The sequence below is a fragment of the Stegostoma tigrinum genome, chromosome 29, assembly GCF_030684315.1.
Source record: "Stegostoma tigrinum isolate sSteTig4 chromosome 29, sSteTig4.hap1, whole genome shotgun sequence".
Classification (NCBI taxonomy): Eukaryota; Metazoa; Chordata; class Chondrichthyes; order Orectolobiformes; family Stegostomatidae; genus Stegostoma; species Stegostoma tigrinum.
Window position 1 is genome coordinate 17,032,781 of NC_081382.1, and position 27,236 is coordinate 17,060,016.

General features: G+C 39.3%; 1 protein-coding gene across 2 annotated transcripts in view; it reads right to left on the reverse strand.

Moving 5' to 3' along the window:
- zgc:162952 (PKc_LIMK_like_unk domain-containing protein) overlaps window positions 1–27,236 on the reverse strand; it is a 101,250-nt gene that overhangs the window by 38,972 nt on the left and 35,042 nt on the right. Inside the window, exons 1-2 of one of the 2 annotated variants that reach the window (XM_048558967.2) lie at window positions 19,248–19,379; window positions 13,552–13,748 (exon numbers count right to left, since the gene is read on the reverse strand). In XM_048558967.2, coding sequence (XP_048414924.1) covers window positions 13,552–13,748; window positions 19,248–19,308 — 258 coding nt within the window. In that variant the 5' untranslated portion in view covers window positions 19,309–19,379. Of the gene's footprint in view, window positions 1–13,551; window positions 13,749–19,247; window positions 19,380–27,236 lie in introns of those variants that run through there. The other variant, XM_048558968.2, reaches the window with a different exon arrangement.

Genomic DNA, 27,236 nt, shown 5'->3' on the forward strand with positions numbered 1-27,236 from the left:
GTATTGCTCCATTTCTTGCACATATGTTCAGTGTCCATTCTGCCTTTCATGAATTTTATTGTTGGAATGATCCTGTTTTGTTGGAAAGCCAGTGGTCCTATTAAGAGGAAAAAGAAGTGCTGAAGTTCTTGATAGTTTGCTTAAACGTGGTTTTCTGAGGTGGAGAATAGATTCAAGTTCCTACCTGTGTCATCACAGTACAAGCAACCTCTGTAATGAGGAATTAGGGAAAGTGCTGGTTGAGCCCGACTGAACTAAATCAACTTTAATGCCTTGCCTTCACAAGAAAGAATGAAACACAAGTTCCATTGTTACTATAAATGAAAGAACACAAACAAGCAAGAAGCAAGAAATGCCATACAGTCCATCAAACCCACTCATGCAGTGAGCTATCTAAACTGTTGTGGATTCAACTGAATTCATTGGGTCTCTCGAATTTTTTATCCTGTCTCGAAGGAGAATTGTGCAAACCTCATGGAAACCTGAAACTTAGTTTCCTCATTAAGCATCTCAAGTCAAGTCAGTGTCATTTCAATTGCCAAAAGCATCCCAGGAAGCAATGTCACTTTTTTTCCAGTAGTAGTACGGTAGAACCGTCTCTGTTCACTGCTCATTATTATCCAAAACTGACAGCAACTTTCATAATCCTCATGTAAGCAATTAAACCTGGAAACCCAAAAGCTGCAGTCAGTGATTCTTGCTTGTCCAGAGTGTGCACTGTTGTGCTCCACCCAGAGTCAATCCCTAAGCACTATGTAGAAATTTTACTTTACAATAAACATAAAATTTCTCTTTCAGGATGATTAATGTTGGTAGTAGTAATTATAAAGATGCAATGTCACTAACAATGCAGTTACCTCGTTCAAAAAGTGAAACTTTAACAAGGGCTTTAAAATACATCTTTCAGAGTTTTACTTATGATATTTTAGCTTCTAACTTAATTATGCTCTCATCATTTGTTTTCCTATCTGTATTGATTATAATGAGGTCAGCCAACTGGAAATCAAAGAACATGAGTTCCCTAATTGGGGTTGTTAATCAGCTCTAATTAGGGAGATTTGGCTGACAGATATAAACAGAAATGTCAGAGATTCTAACACTCTGATCGCTGACTCTGAAGAGGCAGCACTGAAGTAAAGGACAGTTCATGTGCAAATAAAGAGTGACTTGGTAATGGGATACCGGTCTCTGTACAATGTAACACTTCAAATTGAAAGGATTCAATGCACTTTACTTCCTGGTTTGCAGTTGCTGACAATACTTCTATTTAATTGGCTAATTACCCTGTCCAATGACAAATTCAAAATAATTCTGCAAAAGGGAAAATTCTTGCACTGAGGTCATCAGGTTTGTGGACAGCTTTTTTTAAAAATAGTAAGTGATCTCTGTTACTTCATTATGGATCACAGAATCCCATCTACAATTATTAAAATGGCAACTATCTGAACAACTTATAAATAACTACATCGTTTCTCAGTCCCTATTCCACAAGAAGACACAAACATGGCTGCAGCCAAAAGACTCAAACGACTATTGGGTTTACACTTCTAAATTCACAGTGTCATAGAATCATTTAGCACAAGACCAACCACTGCGGTCTAACCAATCCATACCGACCGTAACCCCAAACTGTACTAGTCCCACCTGCCTGCTCTTGGCCCATTTCCTCTAAACTTTTTTTTAATTTATGCGTTTGTCAAAATGTCTTTTAAACCTGCATCTTCCTCTGGAAGTACATTCCACACACAAACCACTCTCTGAGTAAGAAAGTTGCCCCTCATATCTTTTTTTAAAATTTTTCTCTTCTCACCTCAAAAATATGCCCCCTAGTCTTGAAATCTCCCACCCAAGGGGAATGATACCGGCCATTCACCCAATGTTTATGTTGTGATATTATGATCAAATCCATTCCACAAGAAATCCACTCCAGTTTTTAGATAGCAAGGTGACCAACACAGAATTAGACAGATTTAAAATTCAGGCTAAAGATGATAGTGTAATGAACGGCATGGTCACCTCGACATATTTAAACTGTTTTAAAAAATCCTACTATTCCAATTATTTTGTGTCTCAATAACAGATTTTTTACTGTTTAGGAAACTAAAATTAAAATGAATTGCATTTGAGTATTTATTGTATTCAGTCTTCATTCTTATGAATGTCAACAATCAAGCACGTTTCTAACTTGTAAGTCTCTTTTCACTGCTAATCTAAATTTATGAATATTTCAGTGCCACACAAACACTTAACTGCAATTTTTATGACTCCCAGCAATAACGGAATTGTGATACAAGCATAAAGAGTCCTCCGTTGCATAATATGTTTGTGATTTCTCAAAAGTGTGACCAAGCCAAATAAACTCATATATAAACTTAGTATGATTCAATTGCACTTGTTCTCATCACAATGATTTAACCTTTGATTTTAAGACGTCTCTGTCCCAGTATCAAATTAACAGAGAACTGTCAGTACATCAATAAAATTATCTCTCCACAGATAGCTAGAATGTAAAGAAATATCTTAGATCCCTCCTTTCAGACAACGAAATTCAAATAGAATCAATGAGCCACATTTATTACACTGCAACTAGTAGGCCGATGAAAGATAAGGCTAAAGCCTATTCTTTAAATGCTTAAGCTTTTGTTTAGACAGACTGGCATTACAAACACGCATCCCCAATCCCAACAAAAACTATTTAAGTCTGCTCCTATATATGAATTGACAGTTAATACTCACTGTGATGAAAGCTCATGATTATTATTATTTGGAAACTTGGGTTCTGAAATGGATTGAACCATATTCATCTTTAAGCTTAATTTGTATTTGTTTACTGTGCATGTTACAAAAGTTAAGTCTGTTGGCTAAATTCTGGTTGACAATAGAGTGAGGCCAACAGTTCAAGGTTTAAATCCTGTACCAGCTAAAGTCTCCATTAAAGTCCCACCTTCCCAGCTTCACCTAAGGAAGACTGACTCTATATTTTTATGCTGCTAAGGATAGTTTAGTTTCATTTGAGTTCTGATAGTTGTGTCAGATTGTCTCAAGTTTATTCGCATTTAAATTAGTTTTTTAGGAAATCTTTGAGGAAAATAGTTCAATGCTGCCAAAAAGAGTAAAAAAAGAGGAAACAAAACCAAAAACAAAAATATCTGGAAAAGCTCAGCAGGGTAACTGAGGAAGGGTCACTTGACCCAAAACGTTAACTCTGATTTCTCTCCACAGATGCTGCCAGGCCTGCTGAGTTTTTCCAGCTGTTTCCATTTTTGTTTCTGATTTACAGAATCAGCAGTTCTTTTGGTTTTTATTAGAGGCCTGTTTCCAATCAACAAGGTATTCTATGACACAGGGAGACAGATACAGAAAAGTTCCCTTCAGAGAGAATGATCCAGAAGCTCAGTGAGTATGAAGGTCTCCTTCAAGAATGTGTGTGCAGGGTTTTTTCTTCCAGAGTGAAAAAGCCTGTAGCATCAGCAGTGCAATTTAACAGTTCCCATAATATGCAAGGCAGGAGAGCGAAGTCCTGAGAAGTTCCAGAAACAGAACACTGTGGAAGAAGCAGTTGAGGAACTTACATTAAGAAATAAGAGAGTTGTTAGCAATTTGGAAGGAGTACATGGAAAGAAATTTGCTAAAGAAACTCGCAGACCTCAACCTGAAAGATCAACTTTCCTGCTCCTCTGATGCTGCCTGACCTGCCGTGTTCCTGCAGCTCCACACTATGTTATCTCTGACTCCAGCATCTGCAGTTCTTACCATCTCTGACGGACTAAAAGTTGATGTTTACTGGAAATAAACCAACTACAGCTGTGCCAACCAAATTTGGGGTTCTAAACAGTGTGACCCAACACTGAGGTTTAAGTATCTGTACGGTCATTGTTGAGGGGCAAATGGTTGAATCTTTATTGATGACATTTGTGCTAAGTCTGTTTTAAATAATGTTTATATAGTATTAAGTAATTTATGTTCCTTTTCCCTTTATGCAAAATAATCTTTGATGTTCTTTTGTTAAAATGAATTGTCAGCATCTTGTGGATATTGTCAGTCACTGAATCCTTCAGTAGTCAAATTGCAAAAACAAACTTATGGGCTATCAAGCCAGATTCCATTCTGGGTTCTGACTTGTTCAATATTACCATCACCTGAGTATAATTAGACAAAGCAATTAAAATATAATTAATATCAATTATTCTTCCAGTCTTTCTGCAGATGCCCATGATGCAACCCCATATTTCTCTGACCTGCAATAATGCAAACTTCATTGCACATAACAATGTTGTTTAATCTGGGCTAATTCCACGAAGGTTCATTACTTGACCTCCTTACCCTCACTATTCTGAACAATGAAACAATTGTATTTTTTTTTGAATTGCCAATATTTTTTGTAATTAATCAGTAAAATTGCTCAAGGAGAATTTCTAGAAGATATAAATTGTTATAACACCTACATGACTTTGCCCGTCAGTTGTTCATTTGACCAACAATAAATCACAATTATGTAGGATCTTGAATGTAGTAAATCATCTCTATGCACTTCATGAGAGCATTGTTGAACCAAACTTCACAGAGTCACTTAAGTAGATATTAGGGTGAATACTTGGTCAAATCGGGTAAGTTTCAAGGAACATCAAAGAAAGGAAGAGAGTTGAAGAATTTTAGGAGAAGATTTTGGAAGGCATGACTGCCAACAGTAGCAGAAAATGTCAGGATAAGAGGAACAGAGAAGATGCAGAAGATTATAAAGCTGGAGATGGTTACAGGGGTAGAGAGGAGCAATGTCATGGAAAGATTTGTAAAGCAATGGCAAAGCTTTTAAAACTGAAACGCTGTCAGACGGGAACCATTGTAAGTCAGTGAGCAGAGAGGTGATGGAAGAACTGAACTTTTACAGACAATAGGTGCTGGAGTAGGCCATTCGGCCCTTCAAGCCAGCACCACCATTCATTATGATCATGGCTGATCATTCACAATCAATATCCTGTTCCTGCCTTACCCCCATAACCCTTGATTCCACTATCTTTAAGAGCTCTATCCATCTCTTTCTTGAAAGTATCCAGAGAGTCGGCCTCCACTGCCTTCTGGGGCAGAGCATTCCATATATCCACCACTCTCCGGTTGAAGAAGTTTTTCCTCAACTCTGTTCTAAATGGCCTACCCCTTACAAGTTAGGATATGGGCAGCAAAGTTTTAGTTGAGCGTCAAGTTCATATAAGGCAGAGATTGGAAATCTGAATAGTAGAACTTTGGAACAGTCAAGAATTGAGACACGAAAGGCATGGATGGAAATTTCAGCAGAAAATGAGTTCAGACAGGGAAAGAGACAAGAATCTTTACATGGAGTTGGAAAGTTCCCTGGAGAATGTGTTAATTCTAGGAGACTTTGTACCAAACTTTAATAGTTGCCAACTTACTTTATAGGGCCAATCAATGTGAAGTTGGAAAAACACAGCCAGTCAGATAGTTAACGTCGTGGGCTGAAACCCTTCATTAGTCCTGACGAAGAGTTTCAACCCATGTTGACTTCCCAGCGCCTCGGATGCTTTCTGATTTTCCAGTTCCATGTTTATGGACTCTAGCTTCCAGCATCTTCAGTCCTTATTTTCTTCAATTTATCGGGCAGCTGCTATTGGGGATCCATCTTTAAGACTCATTCCATTCAAGTGACATTTTATGTAACAGTCGTCAAAGCTGCAGATCTTGTCATCAATTAATGAATGAGGGTGTTCTAACAGCTTTTGCTCAAAAACACACTGAAAATATATTTAATGAAACCTGATACCTCATGAATTCACTTCTCTGCTTGATGTATTTCCTTCATCCAGCATCAAACTCAACTCTATTAATATATAATGCTACCCAAGTGTATTAAACTGAGAAAGTACTTTCATACATTGAATATCTATCATGTAACCAGCATATTTTATATCACCTGTAATCCAAAAAGCAATATCTGATTTATGCTATTTTTAAAAAATTCAGTCACAGGTTGAGCCTATCACTGGTTAGGTCAGCATTTATTGCCTAGAGGGCAGTTATAAGTCAATCACATTGCTGTGCATTTAGAGTCACATGTAGGTTAGACCAGGTAAGGATGGCATTTTCCTTCCTTAAAGGCCATTAGTGAACCAGATGGGTTTTTTACTACCAAAAAAATCAAGGTCATCAATAGACTCATAGAAAATTTTATGATTATCTATCTATCATATCAAGTTATAACATTTTTTTAAAAAGTCAGATTGTTTATACCAAAGCAATGCTTAGAATCCTATCACTCAGACTTCAACACTTGCCTAATAGAACTCTGCAGCAGAAAACTGTGCACCTGCCCAGTAATGGTTATCACACACAGACATCTTCTTGAAACTGAACTGAATACAACAATGTGCATCATTACTGGAACCCTGTATTCAACATACCTCTCTGACTTCCTGTCGACAAAAACGCCTACTCACCACCTGACTGATGAAAACACATACTCTACCTCACTTACCACACCATGTCAAACTGGTCAACCCACATACTGAACACTTTCCATCACAACACTTCAAATGGCACAATCTCCATAAGCAAGAGATTGATTCATAGACATCCTTTGGTTCAAGGTATGGGAAATGCCATTAGTTATTAACAAATTCCTGCTGACAAACTCCATCTGTTGCAAGGCAGGCTTTTAACTACCAAGTGAAGAGTGGTCCTTGATAGTCCCAAGACAGGCCAGGTCCCTGTGCTAGGAACCTCCGTTGTAGGGCCTCAGCATAAAGCACCTTATGCATTTGTCGAGACCCATGCACATGTGGCATTTTTCCTGAGAGTTGCCCTCTCCACAGACTAAGTGATGATTAATCATCTAAAACTGAGGAAAAGACAAGACTATCACCTGCCTTTGGAGTTTTGCATTTGCTAAATAAATTAAATAGATTTAATCTGAAGTTTCCTATCAAATATTGACTCCATTTTGCTTGAAAATACTTTGACTGTTCACTTCAATGAAGACAACATTATTGTCCATTATCACATAAGTGCATGAAATAATCTCACTATTACAGAGTCATAGAGTCATAGAGATGTACAGCATGGAAACGACTCTTCAGTCCAACTCGCCTGTGCTGATCAGGTATTCTAAATCAATCTGGTCCCATTTGCTAGCATTTGGCCCATATCCCTTTAAACCCTTTAATCATATACACTTCCAGATGCCTTTTAAATGTTGTAACCGTCCCACCCTCCACCACTTCCTCTGGCAGATCATTCCGTACACACACCACCCTCTGTTTGAAAGAATTGCCCTTTTAAATCTTTCCCCTCTCACCATAAATGTATGCCCTCTAGTTTTGGGCTCCACCATCCTGGGGAAATAACCTTGACTCTTCACCCTATCCATGCCCTTCATGATTTTATAAACCTCCATAAGGTTACCCTTCAGCCTCCAACACCCCAGGGAAAACAGCCCCAGGCTATTCAGCCTCTGCTGAACTCAACCCCTGCAACCCTGTCAACATCCTTATAAATCTTTTCTGATTCTTTTCCTTTCAAATTTAACAAAATGAGCAATGCTTGGTGAATTGCATCTTCACAATTTAATTTAACAGCGCATCTGTTCAGTACAGACTGCATGATGTTATTAAATAAGGATTTTAATATTTAAAGTTCTGCTTTTGAAATATTATACCAATATTAACATGCTCCTTTAGTACACCTTCATTAAAAATTGATTTGTTTTGGATATCCATGTTGGGCTGACTGCTATTGTTCAAATTGGTTAATAAACATAATGAGTTCTGAGAGTAGTTTCCCTGTGTGAACTTTGCAAATACTTGATTATATTTCCTAAGCAATTAAACTTCAATTTCTTTTCATCATTACGAAGCCACACATTTTATGCCAATTAGCCCATAAACTTGGGAGTAAAATATTCCTTTGAAACACAATTTATTGATCTATGCTTCAGGGATTATACTTGACAGAATGAACTTGAACTTTCAGAAGGCTTTTGAGAATATTACTGATTACAACCATAGTGAGATGTAGTGGAACAGGAGTTGAAGCACTAAGTGCAGACACTATGGACAGTATGAAATTCGAAGGATAATAAGCATTTGATTACGAAGATGGACTGCTGAGGAACTGAAACTGTTTTCACAAGTACAAGAGTTAATGGGAGAGCTGGCAGCATTGTTCTAAATTTGTGAAAACTAAACAAGTACATTATTTAAATCAAGGAAAATTTGGGGAGAATTTTGTAGTTCACAAATCTCATTTTCTACAGCATTCCATTCATGTTGATTGTTATGATCCCATGAAGACTAGTTACTAGTTTTAAAAGATATGTGCATTTCCAATGACTGACAAGATTTCAAGTTTTAACACTTGTACCAAAAGACTTGTAAAAAACTAAAAACCAACATTGAACAAGCACTATTTTTGAGGACATCTTAAATCTAAACAAGAGAACAATTTCCTGCATTTGCCTTTTAAACAAACTAAGAAACTGTGCAATGGTTATATTTTACTCCACTGCTAACATGGACACTTCATTCTTCTTGTTCAAAGTTATTTTCCACTTCTGATGGCTGCTTCCTTTTTCCCTCTCCCAGTGGTCAACCTTTTAGCTACAAATTGGCTTTCAAAGTTCAGCTATCTTCAAGATTCTTCCCTCTAGTCAGAACTAGGTGACTCTTCTCAGAAGAATCTTCCTGGAATTTTAATGGTGAGGATTTTAATTCCGAACAAACTTGGTCTCTTCAGCCTGAATATGAGCTCTTACTCGTCTCCTGTATCTATTTATCTACTCCCTCACTCAGACGTTGCAGAAGAATGTGGGTCGGGGGATACAGTAAAATCTTAGGAAACCCAGTGAGCTAATTCTATAATGTCCATGTCCATATCAATATGGGTGACAAAGCAGTCAGAGGGTACAGAGGATAGAGAGGAAATTAAAGTTTCAAATCAGGATCAGCCATGCTCTGGTCAAATGATTGTGCAGCCTTAACAGGTTGAATCGCCTACTGATGTTCCTAATTCTTGTGCTTTTGTGTGAATTACATGGGCTTTGTATCAGGTATGAATGCTAATTAACTATCATTTAGACACCAACTCCATTCTATATTGGAATTAAATGGACAGCCTAAAGTTTAAAGTAAAGCATGACATTCCTAACACACCATGAGAGACTTGGAGATTGACAATTTGCCCTGGGCCGGCAATGTTCCTCACATTATCTATGCACCGTAAACATCTTGTACCTTCTTCCCATTAAATCAACCTGGGGCCAAACTTTTACCTTTAACAACCAAGCCACTCGAGCTTGTTGCTATGTAGAAGCCAGCAGATGTGTCACATGATCCTTTTCATCCCACCATTTTACCTCAAATTAAAGAGACAAAATATAACAATTTTAGAAACTCGTGCCTTTAGATGTTTAAAACAAAAGCTTCAATTGAAATCTTGCACTCAGTCTATGTAAATACATTTGTTCAATAGCTTTCAAAGCTTTGCAAATCTCAAGGGAAGGAAATATGCCGCATTCAGTAACGCATATGCCTGACATTTCTTCTTTTGTGACCAGGTTGACAATTAGTTAAAGCCAGCAAGCTTGGCCAGTGTTTGAGGCTTACATAAATAAGTACAATTGTTTAAATCATTAAGTCAGTTAGGTATATGGATCAATATTAAAGAATAGATTTTTTCCCTTAATCTTTTAATGATCTTGAATATGCAGAGCACAATTTCAAAGTTGGCAGATGACATACATAACTTGGAAGTTTTGAGAGCTATAAGAAGTGACATTGGTAAACTCCAAAAATAGGCAGGATGTTGGAGTGGGTGAACATGGACAGAAACAATGTAATGCACAGAAGTAAGAAATAAAACAGTTTGGTAGGAAGAACAAAGAAGGAAACAAAGGGGAAAGCACTGTGGCTCAGAGGTTAACACTACTGCCTCACAGCCCTCGGGACCTGGGTTTGATTTGAGCCTCAGGTGACGTCCGTGTGCAGTTTGCACATTCTCCCTGTGTCTGTGAAGCTTTCTGCCGGGTGCTCCAGTTTCCGCACACAGTCCAAAGATGTGCAGGTTAGGTGGACTGGCCATGTTAAATTGTTCATAGTGTTCAGGGATGTGTAGGCTAGGTGCATTAACCATAGGAAATGCAGGGTTACAGGGACAAGCTGGGGAATGGGTCACGGCAAGATGCTCTTCAGCAGGTTGCTGCAAACTTGATGGGCAAAATGGCCTCCACACTGTGGGAATTCTATGATTCTCAACGGAGTACAGGAGTAGAAGGACCTGCTGATAAATGTCCAACAATCATTGCAGAGAAACTGCCTATTAATGCAAATGGGATACTTGGCCAAATGAGTAGAGATATAGATTACAAATGCAAGGTGGTCATGATTAATCTTCGTAAAACAATGGTTCTCAAGTGGAGTTTTGTGTCCAGTTCCAGACTGCACATGCAATAAAGATTTTTGAGAGTAGTTTCAGGAACAAGAAACTACAGTAAGGTGGATAGGTTGGCTTAGCTGAGGCTATTCTCAGTAAAGAGACAGCTTAGAGGTACTTCAAATCATGGGGAGTCTGGACAGAGTAATACGAGAAGCTGAAGGGTTCAGAAATAGGAGGCATTGATAGAAAGTGACTGTCAAAAGACTCAGAGGTGACATAGGAATAAAAAAAAATATGCAGTGAAAGGTTAGAATCTCAAACGTACTGCTTGAAAATGCAATGAAAGCAAATTCAAACATAATTTTCTAAAGGTCACTAGTTAATTATCTGAATTAAAAATAGATTCATGCGGCTATGGAGAAAAAGCAGCAAGTGAGACTAACAGAGTGGATCTTTACTGAGATAGCTTTGTACTGTGCTGTGAGTTAGGTCAAGCTCAGTTACTCTTCAATTGGGAAGGTTACAGGAATATTGTACGTATAAAATAAAAGATTAGCATCTAGTTATTTTAATGTTTTTGTTCAAAATATTGATTGATTTATTATACATGTAAATATTTAAATTTTCATGAATTGTTCAATAAATTTGCTTGATTCAAAAAAATTTGAGTTTTTCACTCCTTTCTGAATATTAAAACAAGTTCCAGTGGAGGCACAGGATAAGTTCAGCAGCTTTTTTTGTTTAAGAAATGGTCTTCTATTTGTTATGCTGAGTTTGTTGGCTAGATATTAGCCCCTGAAAGTAGTTATAGGCCAAATCTAAAATGCAAAGATGAAGCATCTACGGTCAAAAGTAAAGAATAGACCCAAATATATAACAGGACCAATTAAAGGGAAGCATTAACCAAGTATGTTGGAAGCTTTAGAAAAGCTCAGTGGCATCTGGCATATTAATAACCTTTGTAAAGGCTGAAGAGACAAGTGATTAAGAGATAACAAGCAGAAATGAAAACAAAGAAAACACAATATGCAGGCATGAAACTGCAAGGGTAACTTAACCCATGACTGAATGGCAATTCAGGTGGGTGAGAATTAGCATAAATGCATGCTAACATTAAAATCTGGAATTAAGATGGCTATGAGTCCATTGCCAATTGTTGGAAAAATTCATCTGGTTCACTAATGTTCTTTAGGGAAGGAAACTGCCATCTTTACCTGATCCAGCTTACAAGTGACTCCAGACCCACAGCAATGTGGTTGACTCTTAACTGCTCTCTGGGCAATTAGGGATGGGCAATAAAGGCTGACCTGGCCAGCGACGCCCTCATCCCTTGAATGAATATCAATGCCCAGGAATTGATGGCAGGTCTGACCCTACACATATCTCCTACTGGTTGTACCAGCTCCGAATCGTACATCCGCTGCAGCTGTATGTAGCTGTCAGTTCAGAAATAAAATGTTCTGCTCAACTGACGCAGTCTCATTTAGACAGCAGTCAATTGTCGTCAAGTCAGTAAACAAATGACTGCAGACTTAATGGGTGACATCTCGCAAAGTGTGACCAAGCAGGAAGTGCAAGTTGTTGAAACATCTTGGCATGCATTCTTCCTGTGTTTCAGATGCTGCTGAGGAACAATCCTATATTGGGTTAATTGGGTTTACACTTGGTCATATTCAAGTCTCAGCAAGTGACTTACAGCTTTTTTTGTAAATGCAAATACCAAGATGCCAGTGGGTGACACAGAATATCTCTTGAGCAACACAACCTGTGCAACAATTCTGTGAGTTATCTTACATTCTCCAAATGGCTAAAGTAACTTGGGATTGCATTGGTGCAAAGAATGTTGCCACAGTAAAGGAAGCAGCACAATGGGACATTGCAAAGGCTTGGAATCATAGAATCCCTAAAGTGCAGAAAGTGATTGTTGAGCCCAACGAGCCTGCATAGACTCTCCGAAGAGCATCCCACCCAAGTCCAGTCCCCTACCCTATGCTCATAACCTTGCATCTCACTTGGCTAGCCCACCGAGCCTGCACATCCCTGGATACTGTGGACAATTTAGCATGGCTAATCCACCTAACTGCACATCTTTGGACTGTGGGAGGAAACCAGAGCACCTGGAGGAAAACCACACAGACACAGGGAGAATGTGCAAACTCCACACAGACAGTTGCCCGAGCATGGCATCGAATCTCGGTCCTAGTCTAATAAGAATCTGCTACCATACCACTCAAGAACTTGACAAATGACAAGACAAATCACATCAACTGCATCAATGACCTTGTAACTGCTCTTTAAATCTTTTTACTATGCTCTTCAGGTGAGCTTACATCATAGATCATCATAAGTGATTCAAGACATTAACTTTTACCTGGGAAATATTTATAATTGATATGATGCTACGTCAAAAATATTACAGTGCATAGGAGGAAATAAATCATCAGTCTCACTTTAAGATGGTAATAGAATTTCACCAGATTGTGGCGGGTATTTCCTGGCCTCCATTACACATACAAGCAAGAGTACACAAGCAGGATGTATTTCTTTAGATCGAGTGGTCACATAAGTCATCACCATTGGAAAATGCCAAAAATAAATGTTGACAGTGTGAATCAGACATACACAGTTTATGTGCAGCATGATTATTCTTTAACTGCTCTGCCTCTTTGTTCAACAAGCTATATAGGAGATTCTTTTCTGTGATAAATATTAAGCTGACTATTTTTGTCTTTGGTTATTCAGTCATCGGAGTATGATTTGTGAATTTAGTACATGAACAGACATGGTTTCACAACAAGCAACTAAATTGTTCACCTGCAAGACTACAGAGGTCCATTTTGTACTTTTAAACAGAACAAATCAATTAATAATAAATTAAAATCAGAAAGCACTGAAAATACTGATTAGCTCCAGCAGCATGTATGGAGAGAGAAAGAGAGTTAACACTTGGCACTGAATATAATTCTCTTTCAGATCAGAACTAAACAATAAATGATTGACTATTAGATGAGTTGTCACTTGTAACAATCCACATGAGAGGAATTTTAATCAAGCCTTTAGTTAAACCTTCAAAGCATTCATTTCAGCAAAATCAAGAAGGTACCTCATTCTTGACATAAGTGGTGTAACAAAGAATTGCACCATTAAGATGTTAAGTAATGGTTCTCTTACTTTGTAAACGTTAGAAAAGAACCCACATCCTGCCAGTTCAGCACTGAAGTTTTCCCAGAACTCTAGCTTCCTGACAGCAGTTCGGAGTTTTTGCCAGCGGTCTACGCGATAGTATGAATCAGATGACTCGCCATAGTACGATAATGGGCTTGTGGGCTCATTTGATATGTTCCCTGTTTCACACATGATGGCAGCACCTAGAACAGGAAGAATTAGAAAGGCACTGTAACATTTAATATAGCAGTGAAATTAAATACTAAAAAGAAAAAGAAGTTATGCATTGAGATGGAACCATTCTTGAACTTCAGAAGACCCAAAAGCACTTGACCATTGAAGTATTTTTGTAGCTATCCACTATTGTAATGTGGAAAATACCAATTTGCACCCAACACGTTCTCATAAACAGCAGTGGAATAAATGACCTAGTATTGGTTTGAGCTATAGGGAGAGTCTGAATAGGCTAGGGCTATTTTGCCTGGAGCATCAGAGCCAAGGGATGACCTAATAGCGGTTTACAAAATCATGAGGGGCATAGATAGGGTGAACAGCCAAGGTCTTTTCCCTGGATTGGGTGAGTCCAAAACTTGAGGCATAGATTTAAGTTGAGAGTGCAAAGATTTAAAAGAGAACTAAGGGACAACTTTTTCACGCAGAGGGTGGTGTATGTATGGAATGAGCTGCCAGAGGACATGGTGGAAGTGAATACAATTACAACATTTAAAAGGCATATGGATAGGTACATTAATAGGAAGGATTTAGAGGGTTATGGGCCAAATGTTGGCAAATAGGACTAGATTAATTTAGGATTTGTGATCAAAATGGACAAGTTGGACCTTAGCGTCTGTTTTCATGCTGTACAGCTCTATGACTCTATGATTGACTATTCCTGCCTAGGCTATTGGGAGAACTCCCCCTGCTCTTCTTCAAATAGTTCCGTCAGATTGTTTGCATCCAACTGAGATGCCAGATGGCATGTATTTAATGCAATACTTAAGCATATTTCTCATAAATATTTCAAAAAGCTTCACCAACTAGAATAAGCTGAAATAATGCAGCTAAGTTATTAGTCTAGACTACTTGGTCAGCTCTGTGGAATGGGAATTGAGCCCCCAGTGATTTGAGTAAGAGGCAAGAACAGTGAGCTACAGTCGATCTACAAAGTTTTAGACCACAAAGAAAATACACAAATTATCTTTTTCTCCAGCAGCCTGATAATGAAGCAAGAAGCAAAGAGATATTATATTTCTTGGTGATCAGAGATAATGGGAACTGCAGATGCTGGAGAATCCGAGATAACAAAGTGTGGAGCTGGATGAACACAGCAGGTCAAGCAGCATCTTAGGAGCACAAAAGTTGATGTTTCGGGCCTAGGGTCTAGGCCTGAACGGTCTAGGCCCGAAACGTCAGCTTTTGTGCTCCTAAGGTGCTGCTTGGCCTGCTGTGTTCATCCAGCTCCACACTCTATATTTCTTGGTGATGTTGCCCCCTTATTAATCCTTTTCCGGTCACAGCTCAATCCCACCCACTTTAATAATGAACTACGTCAAGTATATTTTGACGTGATCATGTCAAGGACTCATCATCTGCCATTTTGAATCACTGCACTAAACCAACGTTATTGACACAGAATTAACCTGTGGGACTCGTGACTCGGTCATCAGTCTGAAGTGATGGTCCTGAGTCCCCACAATTCATGTGACACCAATGTCTTTTTCAAATAAAGAGGAGCTGGGAGGGCAGTCGCAGAACCATAGGATCAGAAGTAGACCATTCAGCCCATCAAGTCCAGAATGACTATCCCAGCAGCATCCTACCCAGACTCACACCCTGACCCTATCTCTGTAACCCTGCATTTCCCATGGCTAATCCACACACCTGCACATCCCTGGATACAATGGGCAATTTGGTACAGCCAACCCACCTAGCCTGCACATCTTTGAACTGTGGGAGGAAACCAGAGCATGCGGGAAAAATCCACACAGACACGGTTTGAATGTGCAAACTCTACATAGCCTGTGGCCGGAATCGAACTGCAGTGCCTGGTGTGTAAGGCAGCAGTGCGAACCACTAAGCCACCATGTTGCCATGCAGCCCTCAGAACTGACAGCCACACTGAAGCAGCTCAGGGACAACTCATAGTGAAGGCACTCCCATTGGCTTTCACACAAGCATCAAATAATTGGCATCTAAACTGGTGTATGGTTTGGCTTGAAGGTGATTTTCTTTTCCCTGGATCAGTCTTTTCTGTGATTACGGCCTCTCAGAAACTTAATCCCATTCTTGCAGTGTTACCATTTACCGTAGCTTTAAGCCAGGAATGGTGTCCACCAAATTAACAACAATCATCAGGGGAGGGGAGCGTTCTATGGATAGTGAAATGGTGGTGAGACCATAAAAATTAACCGGGAACTGGAACCTCAACAATGATAATTGGCTACCCACTTCTGTGGAGCAGAACTGATCTATCCCACAGACAACCCTTGGGAAACTTGCCCAGCAGTCAGAAGGTATTTTTTCAGTCCATGAAGCTGGATAAATTAAACCCACAGAATTCCCTGATATTCAGCTCAGCACCATAGTTGGTTGGACGTGTCTTCATCCCCCACTTAAAGGATACCGAGCAAAACAGGCTCATTTCAGGTTTGAAGATCCCCATCACAAAAATCAACTCTAAAGCTTGGCCTAGGTTTTCTGGGTTCCTTCGGTGGTGACACAATCGAAAAATTAAATAAATTATATTGAGCTGAGTACTCAAGAAAGCAATCAATCAGAGAATAAAAGCCTTTTTTGAATTTTTTTTCCCTTAGTTTGGTAATTTTGTAAAGTTTTAAAGAAGATATTGTGTTAATATGGAGGTGTGTGCCAAGATGGTCTAGAACAATACACAAAGCAATTGGCTTTAATTATTGCAGCACCTAAGCCTAAAATATTCCAGAAAGATTTTTTAAAAAGGGTAAATCGATTGATGAAACAATTTGAACAGGTAATTGCACTTTATGGGTCAGAGATAGGTCTGAACAGGCTTGTTGAACCAATTTTTATTCCATCAATAAAAGTTGCAACACAAAGCATGTCACGAAACTCAGTCCTTCTTGATGTTATCTTCGATGCCACAAAGCATTTCTATCCTGTTCCAAGAAGACTTCTGTACTTCAATTTGTCTTTCATCTACCCAATCTAGTCTTGATGGTCAATACAGTTACTGCCTGGAAAGATAATTCCAGAGTTTTGTAAGGCTGAACTTTGCATTCCCCCATTGTGGGATTATAGGTAGGAGGGACCTGTAAAATTTCTGGATAGTGTTCCAACTCTCACCCTGACTTCTCTGTAATTTTGCAGTGGGATGTGTAAAATCCAGGCCTGCCATCCTATCTTACCCAACTGAGGCAATTAATGCCCACTTTAGGGCCACCACCTGACCTTCACCTCAATTTTCAGGCTGGCAGCTATAGTTCAGGGGCAGAGGGAAGCATTGAAAATGGGTGGAGGCACCTATTCACTGGACTCCTTTCCACATTCCGCATCTCCCCACTGCAAGCACCAGCCCTCACAAGTGCTCCCTTGGCCCAACCTCTTCATCACACCTTCACTACCCCCTCTTCCCCAACCCCAACCCAGTCTCAACCTAGCTCCTCTCTCCACCTTGAAGTCATTCATATGTACCTGCTCTTGGAGTCTGGAATATATAAAATTGCAGCCCCTTTCTGGCCACAGGGTTACCAGTACCGCTGAGCTGCTGACCAATCAGAATTGCAGCAGATCTGAGAGGTCAGGCTTGCTTTTTAGTGAAGTGCAGACATCCCATTTCTGGCTAATTAACATTCCTTGGAGTGTTAAGTAGCTGTGGAGCAGCCAGTATACACGGGAATGTGATCGGTGCTGGGATAGAAAACCTGCCATCTGAAAAATCCTTTGTTTCAGAGATAGGAGAAGCTGCTGTTGCTGAAGACTCTGAGAAATGGAAGGTGTAGAGCCGGATGAACACAGCAGGCCAAGCAGCATCAGAGGAGCAGAAAGGCTGACACTGTGGGCCTGGACCCTTCTTCAGAAATTTCTGAAGAGGGGTCTAGGCCCAAAACGTCAGCCTTCCAGCTCCTGAGATGTTGTTTGGCCAGCTGTGTCCATCCAGCGCTACACCTAGTTATCTCAGATTCTCCAGCATCTGCAGTTCCTACTATCTCTTCAGCACTATGGAGTTTTTCTAACCTTACATTTGCTGTGACCACTGGACATTTTAAGACAGGGGGATGTGGGCCTGGTGGAAGTTCAGAGAAATCTTGGATTGGCTACAATAAAGACTGCAGTTCTGCAGAGAGTGTAGTGTCATATTGCATATAAACACAGTGTGGTCTAATGCATAAATGCGGTGTGGAGCTTTTAGCCATTTCAGGAAGTTAAGGGAGACATCTTTTCTGTCGTTCAGTAGATTAGTTACCTACCGAGGCATGGTGAGTGGATGTCTGCTTTAGTTTGTTACAGCAAAAGTCTAAAATGATAAACCTTGCCCAATCTTTTTAAGTCAGCCACTAAGAAATCAAAGCTTTTTTCTAAAAATTATCAATGGTTTCAGGGGTTATAACACATTACTATCAAAAATTGAGTAGCATAAGTGAAGAGAAATTGACCTGAATTCTGAGACCACCTGCATCTTGCAGCTATCTCAACAGAGTTTTATGGTTCAGTAGAATTTATTTTGCACTCCAAAATTAAGAAACAGTCAACACACCATAAGCTTTTCATTAACATTATAAACCTGGCCCTTATTTGAACAATGATTACCCAGGCAGTTGTGTCACACACTCTTCAGCTTTTAAATGGAGAATCTGGCAGCATGTTAGGTGTTTCTAGCTTCCATTAGTGAAAAGGAGAAACCAGTAATCAAGCCAGAAGGTATAGTCCACAAATGTTACAAAAACTATTGCAGTGCAGCATTAATCACTTAGAAATTTTAACCGCAGCCTAATTAGCATTGCAATTACATTCGCACACATTCATAAACCCATCCGAAATGTCACATGTCAATTTATCAAGGTGGCAATAATCTTGTAGTTCCGATGGGGATTCTCCTAACTTTGTTAAAGAAATTTCACCGTTCAGAACTCAGAAATTTTTGTTCCTTTTTCAAAAAGGAGTGCTTCTTAATCTACTTTCTCACCCTCTGCAGTAGGGCATTTCCAAAGCCAGGCAGACTTTGTCACCTTCTACTATCTGTGCATGTTCAAGCTATGTGCCAGCGTAATGTAAACACCAAAGTTTCTAAAAACAAACTGGACCTGAACAATAAGCACCTTGCCCCATTCCAGATAATCATACTCAATATGTAAATAACAAAAAAATTGGGGCTTGAATACAGGAGACATATGTGAAAATTCAAATTGTAAAAACATCTTCGATTAATGAGAAGTAAGAAAGACAACTTCTTACTCCAAGTACACCACCGTTAGCAAAAATAATTCTTAAACCTGGCAGACAGAAGTTCAGTCGAAACAAAAAAAGAACCAAGGATACTGGAAACCAGAAAAAGAAACAGGAATTCTGTTTCGATAGAAGTTCAATCTAAACTGCCGATCCTGTAACTGAATAGTTCCCTTTTCTGATTCGATGTAAGAGCAGATGATTATCAAGCTAAGCAAGTGATCCCAGCAGATGCTGACTGAGCTCAAGCTGATGTGAAGCATATAATGGCCAGTCAATACCTTCAGGCGTCTGACAAGGAGGACCTGCATCGAGCACTTCTGAATCTGCTAACTTTGCCATCGCTGTTGTTTCGAGCACACCATTTGCAAAGTATTAGACCCACAGTCTGCTACTAACAGGAAGGAATCGGACAAACCACAAGAAACACCTCAGCAAGAAAGAACCAGCAGAAAGCAAAAGCTTTTACCCTGTTGTTGACCTTTTAGATAGGAACAACTACCACTCAACAGTGACTCATGAATACAGGCAAGTTACTGTGATTAAGCCCTACAACGAGCTGTTGTTGCTTGCATTGCAAATTGTGAACTCTTTCATAGGTTGGAGCTATAAGCAACGATGCTGGTGTGAACAAAGTTAAACCTAACTGGGCGAGTAAATATGGTCAGCAAATGAAGCATATTAGAATCTCATACTCTATACCTCAACAGAAATGGCTAATCTTCTAAACCTGAAAAGGTGAGAAGAAAATAGGTAGCTGACAAAGATTGCTGTATTTTCAATTCTTTATGTTAGATACTGTATGTTAGATAATGGCACCAATTTAAAGTGTTCGACACAAGAAGTCCTGAAACAAAGATCAACAATGTGACCTTAGACACAACAACAGAAAGTAGTGGAGAAACTCAGCAGGTGTACAGTGAAACAGATATTAAGAATGTCAGAGCAAAAGACAAAATGGATGTTAATTGTAGTAAAGGAGTGATTGAGATGAAAAATAGGTCCTCATGATAAGTGTGTACAGTAGAAAATAGGTTAGCTCTACTGATAGCAAACACATGCCAGCAAAGCCCAGGGGAGGGGTTGGGGGTGGGATGGGGGTGTGCGGGATTTGATCAAAATGAAGGACAGCGTTCATGAACTTTTCAGCTGTATGAAAATGATCAATTTCGATCTCCCCTCCCCCCATTTACTTCCAAAGCAGAGTTACTAGATTGAAAATGGTAGCTGTTTCTCTTGCCTTAAATGCTGCCAGAGTTATTGAATTTCTCCAGCACCTTCTGTTTTATTTCAGATCTCTAGCATCTGTAGTATTTTCTTTATTTGAGTGAAGTATTTGACATGGCTTGCACATATATGTTGCTCCATTCTAAACTCAACTCGCCTATCATTGGAAGAGGCTTCGCAGTGAGGTTAAATCCCAAGACTCTAATATTGGCCTAGTATTATTGGTCCCTGCTCCAAAATAAATGAGTCTGGCCCTGATCTATAAATCTGTTCATGACCTTGCTTCATTTCATCAACTCCAGGTTTTCCTTGTCTCTTAAATAGCATGGGCAGGATTTTACCCTATGACAAGGCAGGCTTGTGGCAAGGTGCTTGCCATCATAAGGAGCTAATTCCCTAGCGAGTTTTGAGAAGATTTGTACCTCAGGTTGAGGTTCTGGATGTGAGTTTGCTCGCTGAGCTGAAAGGTTCATTTTCAGACGTTTCGTCACCATTCTAGGTAACATCATCAGTGAGCCTCCGACGAAGCGCTGGTGTTATGTCCCGCTTTCTATTACATAACACCAGCGCTTCGTCGGAGGCTCACTGATGATGTTATCTAGAATGGTGATGAAACGTCTGAAAACTAACCTTCCAGCTCAGCGAGCAAACTCACATCCGGAGCTAATCCCCTGATTCTGACCTCTACTCAACTCCCTGCATAATCTTTTAATTCCCAACATTAGTGGCAGCATTTTGATCTGCCTCAGTCTGACTCCCTCACTGGCTTTCTCTCAATATTATATGTTCTGTTTATCTTGTGATTCCCAGATATTTGAAAAACAAGCAGTTCCCAAATTGGGAATGGATTCCATTCTCGACTGTATTTGCAAGTTGATTTGTACAAGTTGGGGCATAATGCAAGACATTGTAAAGGAGCTGTTCATAAATTCATAAGAGGAAATGCTCATATTTCGGGCCTTTAAAATTACAACCCTCCACGAGATCATGTTCGTAAGTATACCTGTTTATAAGTCAGTCATTGGTAAATCAGAGACCCCTTGTAATCACATTTTAGACCAGAAATTTGAAAATTTTGACTTAAGAAAATGATTGTACTGAGCACTATAATGGCCTCCACTGCATGGGCAGATAGGCTTCAGGATTTTTCTGTGTGTGCACATGGTGTGCACAGAGACATCAACGCCAGAGCAACTGCAGACTGTGCAACATTTATTTCAAGGTAATTTCTTTTTAAAAGCAATGACCAGCGCTCCATGCCAATTTTACCTGTTCTCTTGCTCTGTCCCAGCTCTTTGAGCCAATTCAGTTCCGATATGGAGCAGGGAGAAATTAGCTGCTCAGGCGGAAAAGAAGCCTTGATACGATCACTGTGTAATAATTATGTCGGAGGCAGGCAGCTACTGTTGCCACTTGTCACTGGGTAATGACATACATTGCACTGTGTTCCTGTGCATGTGTGATAGTTGCTCCATTGGGTGATGGCACGATGAAAACAACCTGGTCTTAAATTCTAACTTGCCATGCTGCCTCACAAGAACCCTGACAAGGCCAGTGTCATTTTACACAAAAACTTGATTCTCCAATGCGGCCACGAATGGGGCCCACTGAAACACTTACACACATAATTGATTCCTGGCCAGTTGGTTCCTATCGCTTCACAGACAAAGTCTCCAAGCCTGTGCTGAAGTGCTGAAAACCTGTGTCTTCAATCCAGCCTTGAGCAACTATTCCTGATCTTTTCCTTCCTGGATCAGCATTTACTTTCATTTATGCCAGTTCAGTGAAGCAATGTTAACTTCTATTATATGTAAATATGATCTGGATTTGCTTCCAACTTTCAGCTTAAAAATCAAATTGAATGTTCTTTGTCCTTTCCTCTGGTTCTGTCATTCAGTCCTTCCCCATGACTCTCTTTCCCTTTCCCCTTTTCTCTTTCTCTCATTTATAATTCACTCTAATTTCTTTCTCATTCCCACATTCTCACATTCACTTTTACAGAGATTTAAATTAAAATTACAGAACAAATACCATTCAGTCCATCTGGTCTGTACCTGTGCTTATACTCTATAGGAGTTTTTCCAGTACTACCTCCTCTGACCCTTTGCCTGTCTCCTTTCTACCTCAACTACCCACTTTGCTTTCCCTCAAATGTAGCCACACATTTAGTTTGGCATTGCATCTTAAGTCAACTAATTCTGAAATGCTCAAAATCTTCTGCCTTTCCTTTTCTTAATACAATGCTTAACCTCTCTGTTTGAATAATCCTTTGGTCATCTATCCTTCTTTGACTTGGTGTCTTTTTTTTATCTGACTTGACTCCCGGGAAGCACTTCACTATGTTAAAGACAACTTAAAAACACAAGTTGTTGTAGCCTAAACTTGCCCTCCTCAATTCAAAAATTAAAGCAGGCAAGATGAATTTTGATTATGATGCTTGTTTGGAAATGAGCAACAGCTTAGATTTTCACTCAATCATTGCCCAACTTTGTGTGAACTCCACAGTATTAACTTCACCTTAATGTATCTGTTCAATTTAGCATGAATTTTACCGTGCATTTTTCATCTCCTTCAAAAGTATCTAGGTGTAACTTACAAGGTTTTAACTAAAATAAAACTATACAACAGGCAAATGATTTACATGTTTGATTTTACAGCATGAGTAATACAGTTATAACTTTCAGTGTATTTACTCTTAAACAGATCCCACATTAATGTTCATGCCCAAGGAGACAAAGGAAGCAAGCTTCAACTAGCACCAGAAAAAGAATGCCCTTTGTTATTTTTAAATGTATAAGTACAGTATAATTGTTCTTATGGTACCACTGTTGATCAGAGATCAACTATTCAAAATCTCACTAGGCAAGTTGTGAAGCTGAATTTAATAAATCTGGTGTTTTAGTGCTTGGTCCAAGAAAACAAACTTGTAATGAAAACTCTCAAATTGATACAAAAAAGTCAAGGGTTTATGAACGTCATTCAGAAATGAAAGATTGCTGTCACAATGGCCTATCACAACTCTAATTCCACACACTGATTGAGATTTAGCTGCTTCAGAAATAACGTATGAAGTTACAAAACAGAAACAATTGCTTCTCAAAAGAATCACGTCCATCAATTGGTGTCAGTCAGCATTTGCAAAGAGGAGAAAAATAGGTGATGATGTTTTGGTCTTTATCTTGGCATTAACTGATACACATCCACAGTGAGTTTTGAACTAAAGGCAAAGGCAGATCATAAATGCTGGGAATTTCAATAAAATAGTAAGGAGGTGCATGTCAAGTTGGTATGTACCCAAAAACAAATATAGTTCCGTATTTTGGATGTTGTGAAAGAACAGTAGCATCCAAAATGTTAACCTGCTTTTGATTTATCAGATTATCTGCTTTTCATTTGCCCTGGAATTTTCAATTTTTTTCTGAAAAAAGCAGAAAACAACAAGGGAGCATTGGAGACAAAGCTGGAAAGGCAAGCTATGTTGGAGTCTCAGAAAATAATGATTAACACAAAAAGAATACAATAAAATACCCTTTTTATACATTTGTTGGTGAGAGAACTGTGGAATAACTTCTGGAATTCACTAAAATAATTTAAATACACACCAAAGCCTTTTTTCTTAAGAAGATCTTCTATCTCTCTATTTTTCAAAAGCAGTTGGAGTAACTGAACTGGATTATTGGTAGCAGTGTGAACCAATTCTATTCACTTATGATAGGATCTATACACTTGTAATAAATTAAGCCAGGTCTAACGTGAATTTAAATAAACTACAATGGCAAGTTTTCATTTGTATTCCACCTTTAACTTAATAAATGTCACAAGGTGCTTTGCAGGAATGACATTAGACGTGAACAAACAGTAAAGAGGAAGAGCCAGAGACAGTCACCAGTACCTAATCGAGTGAAAGACAGGAAATGGCAGAGACAGTCACACCAAATAAAGGACCAAAGGAGAAGGAGAAGAGGAGTCACCAGCATCTAATAGAGTAGGAAAGAGAAAAAGTGAAGTCAATGATAGAGATAGGAGAGAAAGAAAGTGAAAAAGGGACAGCAGCTTAGAAACAGAAGAGCAGACCTGCTTGAGGTAAGTGGTAGCAGCAGGAAATAATATCTGGGGTAGATTATCCCTTCAGAGATAATGGGAACTGCAGATGCTGGAGAATTCCAAGATAATAAAATGTGAGGCTGGATGAACACAGCAGGCCAAGCAGCATCTCATGTGCTCCTGAGATGCTGCTTGGCCTGCTGTGTTCATCCAGCCTCACATTTTATTATCTTAGATTATCCCTTCAATCTGTTTCTATCTGTCAAAGCCAAAATGGGACATCAGAGTTAAACAAGATGATGATTGGTGGGCATTTCTATCAGGTTTCTTCTCATTGTTCAAATTGTTTAAATCAGGAAACATTGTTGCAGTTGAAGTGTACCACTTATAAAATCCACATTTCAAATAGTTAACACCCAAATTAATTAATTAAATAGAATAGAGATAGCTGGACAGGCTAATATGAAAATGCTATTGTGAAATGCCTATTCAAGAAGGGAAGGAAATTGAAAACAGAAATTAAAAAAATACAGAAAACTGGTCAGTGCGCATATTCTTGGTATTTGAGAAAATGCTAGAGTCCATTGTTGAGGAAGAAATAGAGGGACATCTAAAGATAAAGTGTACAATCAAACAGAGTTAATATGGAGGGTTTTGTGAAAGGCAAGTATGTTTGATAAATTTTCTAGAGGTCTTTGCAGATATAATAAGCAGCGCTGGTAAAGGGTAACTAATGGATGTGGTTTACATGGATTTCCATATTGGTAAAATGCCATATTAAAGGTTATCATACAATAAAGTTTTGACCCTGCAGCCACGTCTCCATAATTCCATCAAGTCAAAGTCTATTGCTCACAATATTCATATTGGTTAACATGCAGTAGACAGAGAGTCAGGATGAGTGCTTCTTTTTCAGATCAGAAAGGCATAACAAGGAGCGTGCCATAGTGATGAGTCCAAGGGTCTCAATTATTTATCTTCAATACTGACGATTTGGCAAAGGGCAGAGTGTCACATATCCAAATTTGCTCATGATACAAAATAAGTGAGAGGGCACATTGTGTTCAGGACAAAGAGAATCTGCAGGAGGATATGAATAGTTTAAGTGAGTGGATAAAAACCTGGTGCACGGAGTTAACTATAGCAAAGTGTAAGACCATGTGCTCTGAAAGAAAGAATAAAAGGCAGACTATTATTTAAATGGATAGAAACTCCATAAGAGGACAGCACAGAGTCTTTTATGATGCTCTTATGCATGAAACACAAAGCATTAGCATGACTGATGCTGTGACACTTACATGCTGTGCTTTCTCCAATTTCTTTTTGGCTTGATCAGTAAGAGAATAAGGTAGTCATGCAGCTCAAAATTGCACCATTTCAGTTCAATTTTTCCTCTCATTAAAGAAAGACTTGCATTTATATAACATATTTTTTGAACTCAGAATGCCTCAAACAGTATTAAAGCCGAGAAAGTATTTTGTAATGCAGTCATCGTGCAATGCAGGAAATGTCACATTATTACTTGTACGGAAGAGTTTGCACCGTTTCTGGTGAAACTGACAACATCTGTTAACAATGAACTCATGCTAAAGAAATAACCACTGTTCTTCTGCAAGCAGTACTCTGTTAACAGTATTACAGAGGTAACCAGGGTACAGTTCTGCATTAGTTATGTCAGTGGCCTAGTAATCAAACTGGTTTACTTAGTGATCTGGAGACTTAAAATTCAAATCCCACCATGGTATTTGGTTTAATTAAATGATATCGAAAACTAAAATGCTTCAATCAGTAAAGGCCACCATGGATTGTTGTAAAAATGCATCTAGTTTATAAATGGACTTCAGGAAAGCAAATGTTTTATTTAATCAAACGTGTCTGTTTAGTTGACCCTTATCTAAGCTCTGAAACACCTTGAAAAGCCATTCAGTTATATTCTAAAAATGGTTATTCACCACTTTTTCAATGGCAATCAGTGTTTGGCAATAAATGTTGGCCTTGCGATGCCCACAATCTACACGTGTTAGACATTTATATTTCATGTCAGCTTCTTTTCTAGTCCAGTATTAAGCTATTAGGCTCCTTGCCACATACACTGTTAGATCAGTTCTCTAAGGAAGCCTTAACTACTTGTCATCAACAATCATTGGCTGAATCTTCTGTTCTTTTTGCCTAAGTTCAAGTCATGTTACACTTAGTGAAGTGAGACTTGTCGTGAGGCCAATTGTGTTTATTTGCCGTATTTTACCGAACTCTCTTCATTAATTGGTGTTTCAGCCTTCATAGTGAGGATGACATCCATTCCCCCTGCCTCATCTTTCCCACACACCATTCATGGGCCAGCTCGCTACTCACCAGACATCTTCTCTAAAGACCAGAGCCCCTTGAGTCTGAAACATCTTTGAAGGCCTGTAAAGTTGAAATTGCCCTGCTCGTTGAAGCTTCCCTGCTCGGTTGTGTAAGAGAAATGTCATAGAACAGGAGTCTGGCACCACCCTTCTCAGAGAGGCACAGGAAGGTCCTTATGGTTGGTGTGTTCGACAGACATCCTCTTCCCGGAGGGCAGACAGAGAAGGCCACCAGACCATATCAGCCTGGTCGGAGATTGCCACCTAGGGCAGCGCCATCTCTAGGGTGAGGAGAACTAGGTGGCAGTGTACGATGAGGGTGAATGGCTTTCTCTGCTCCTCCAGGGTAAGTGCCATATTCTGCATTCTCCTGCCTCATGCTCATTTCATCTCTGCCACTGAACCCACCTCCTGCCAAGGCTCATGCTTCGGCAACCTGCTGTTGCATTCAACATCTCCCTTCACTCGCTCTTGTTAACCTCTCCTGCCACTAACCCAGCATGCCCTCTGTAAGGCATCCTCACTACCCTGGAACACCTTAACAATTTTCTCCTACATTCAGCAACCCTAGCTGCAGCGTTACCCACTTTTGTCCTACTGATTTATCCCTTTCGGTCATTATACAAGAAGATGGCCCACAACACAGCAAAGTGA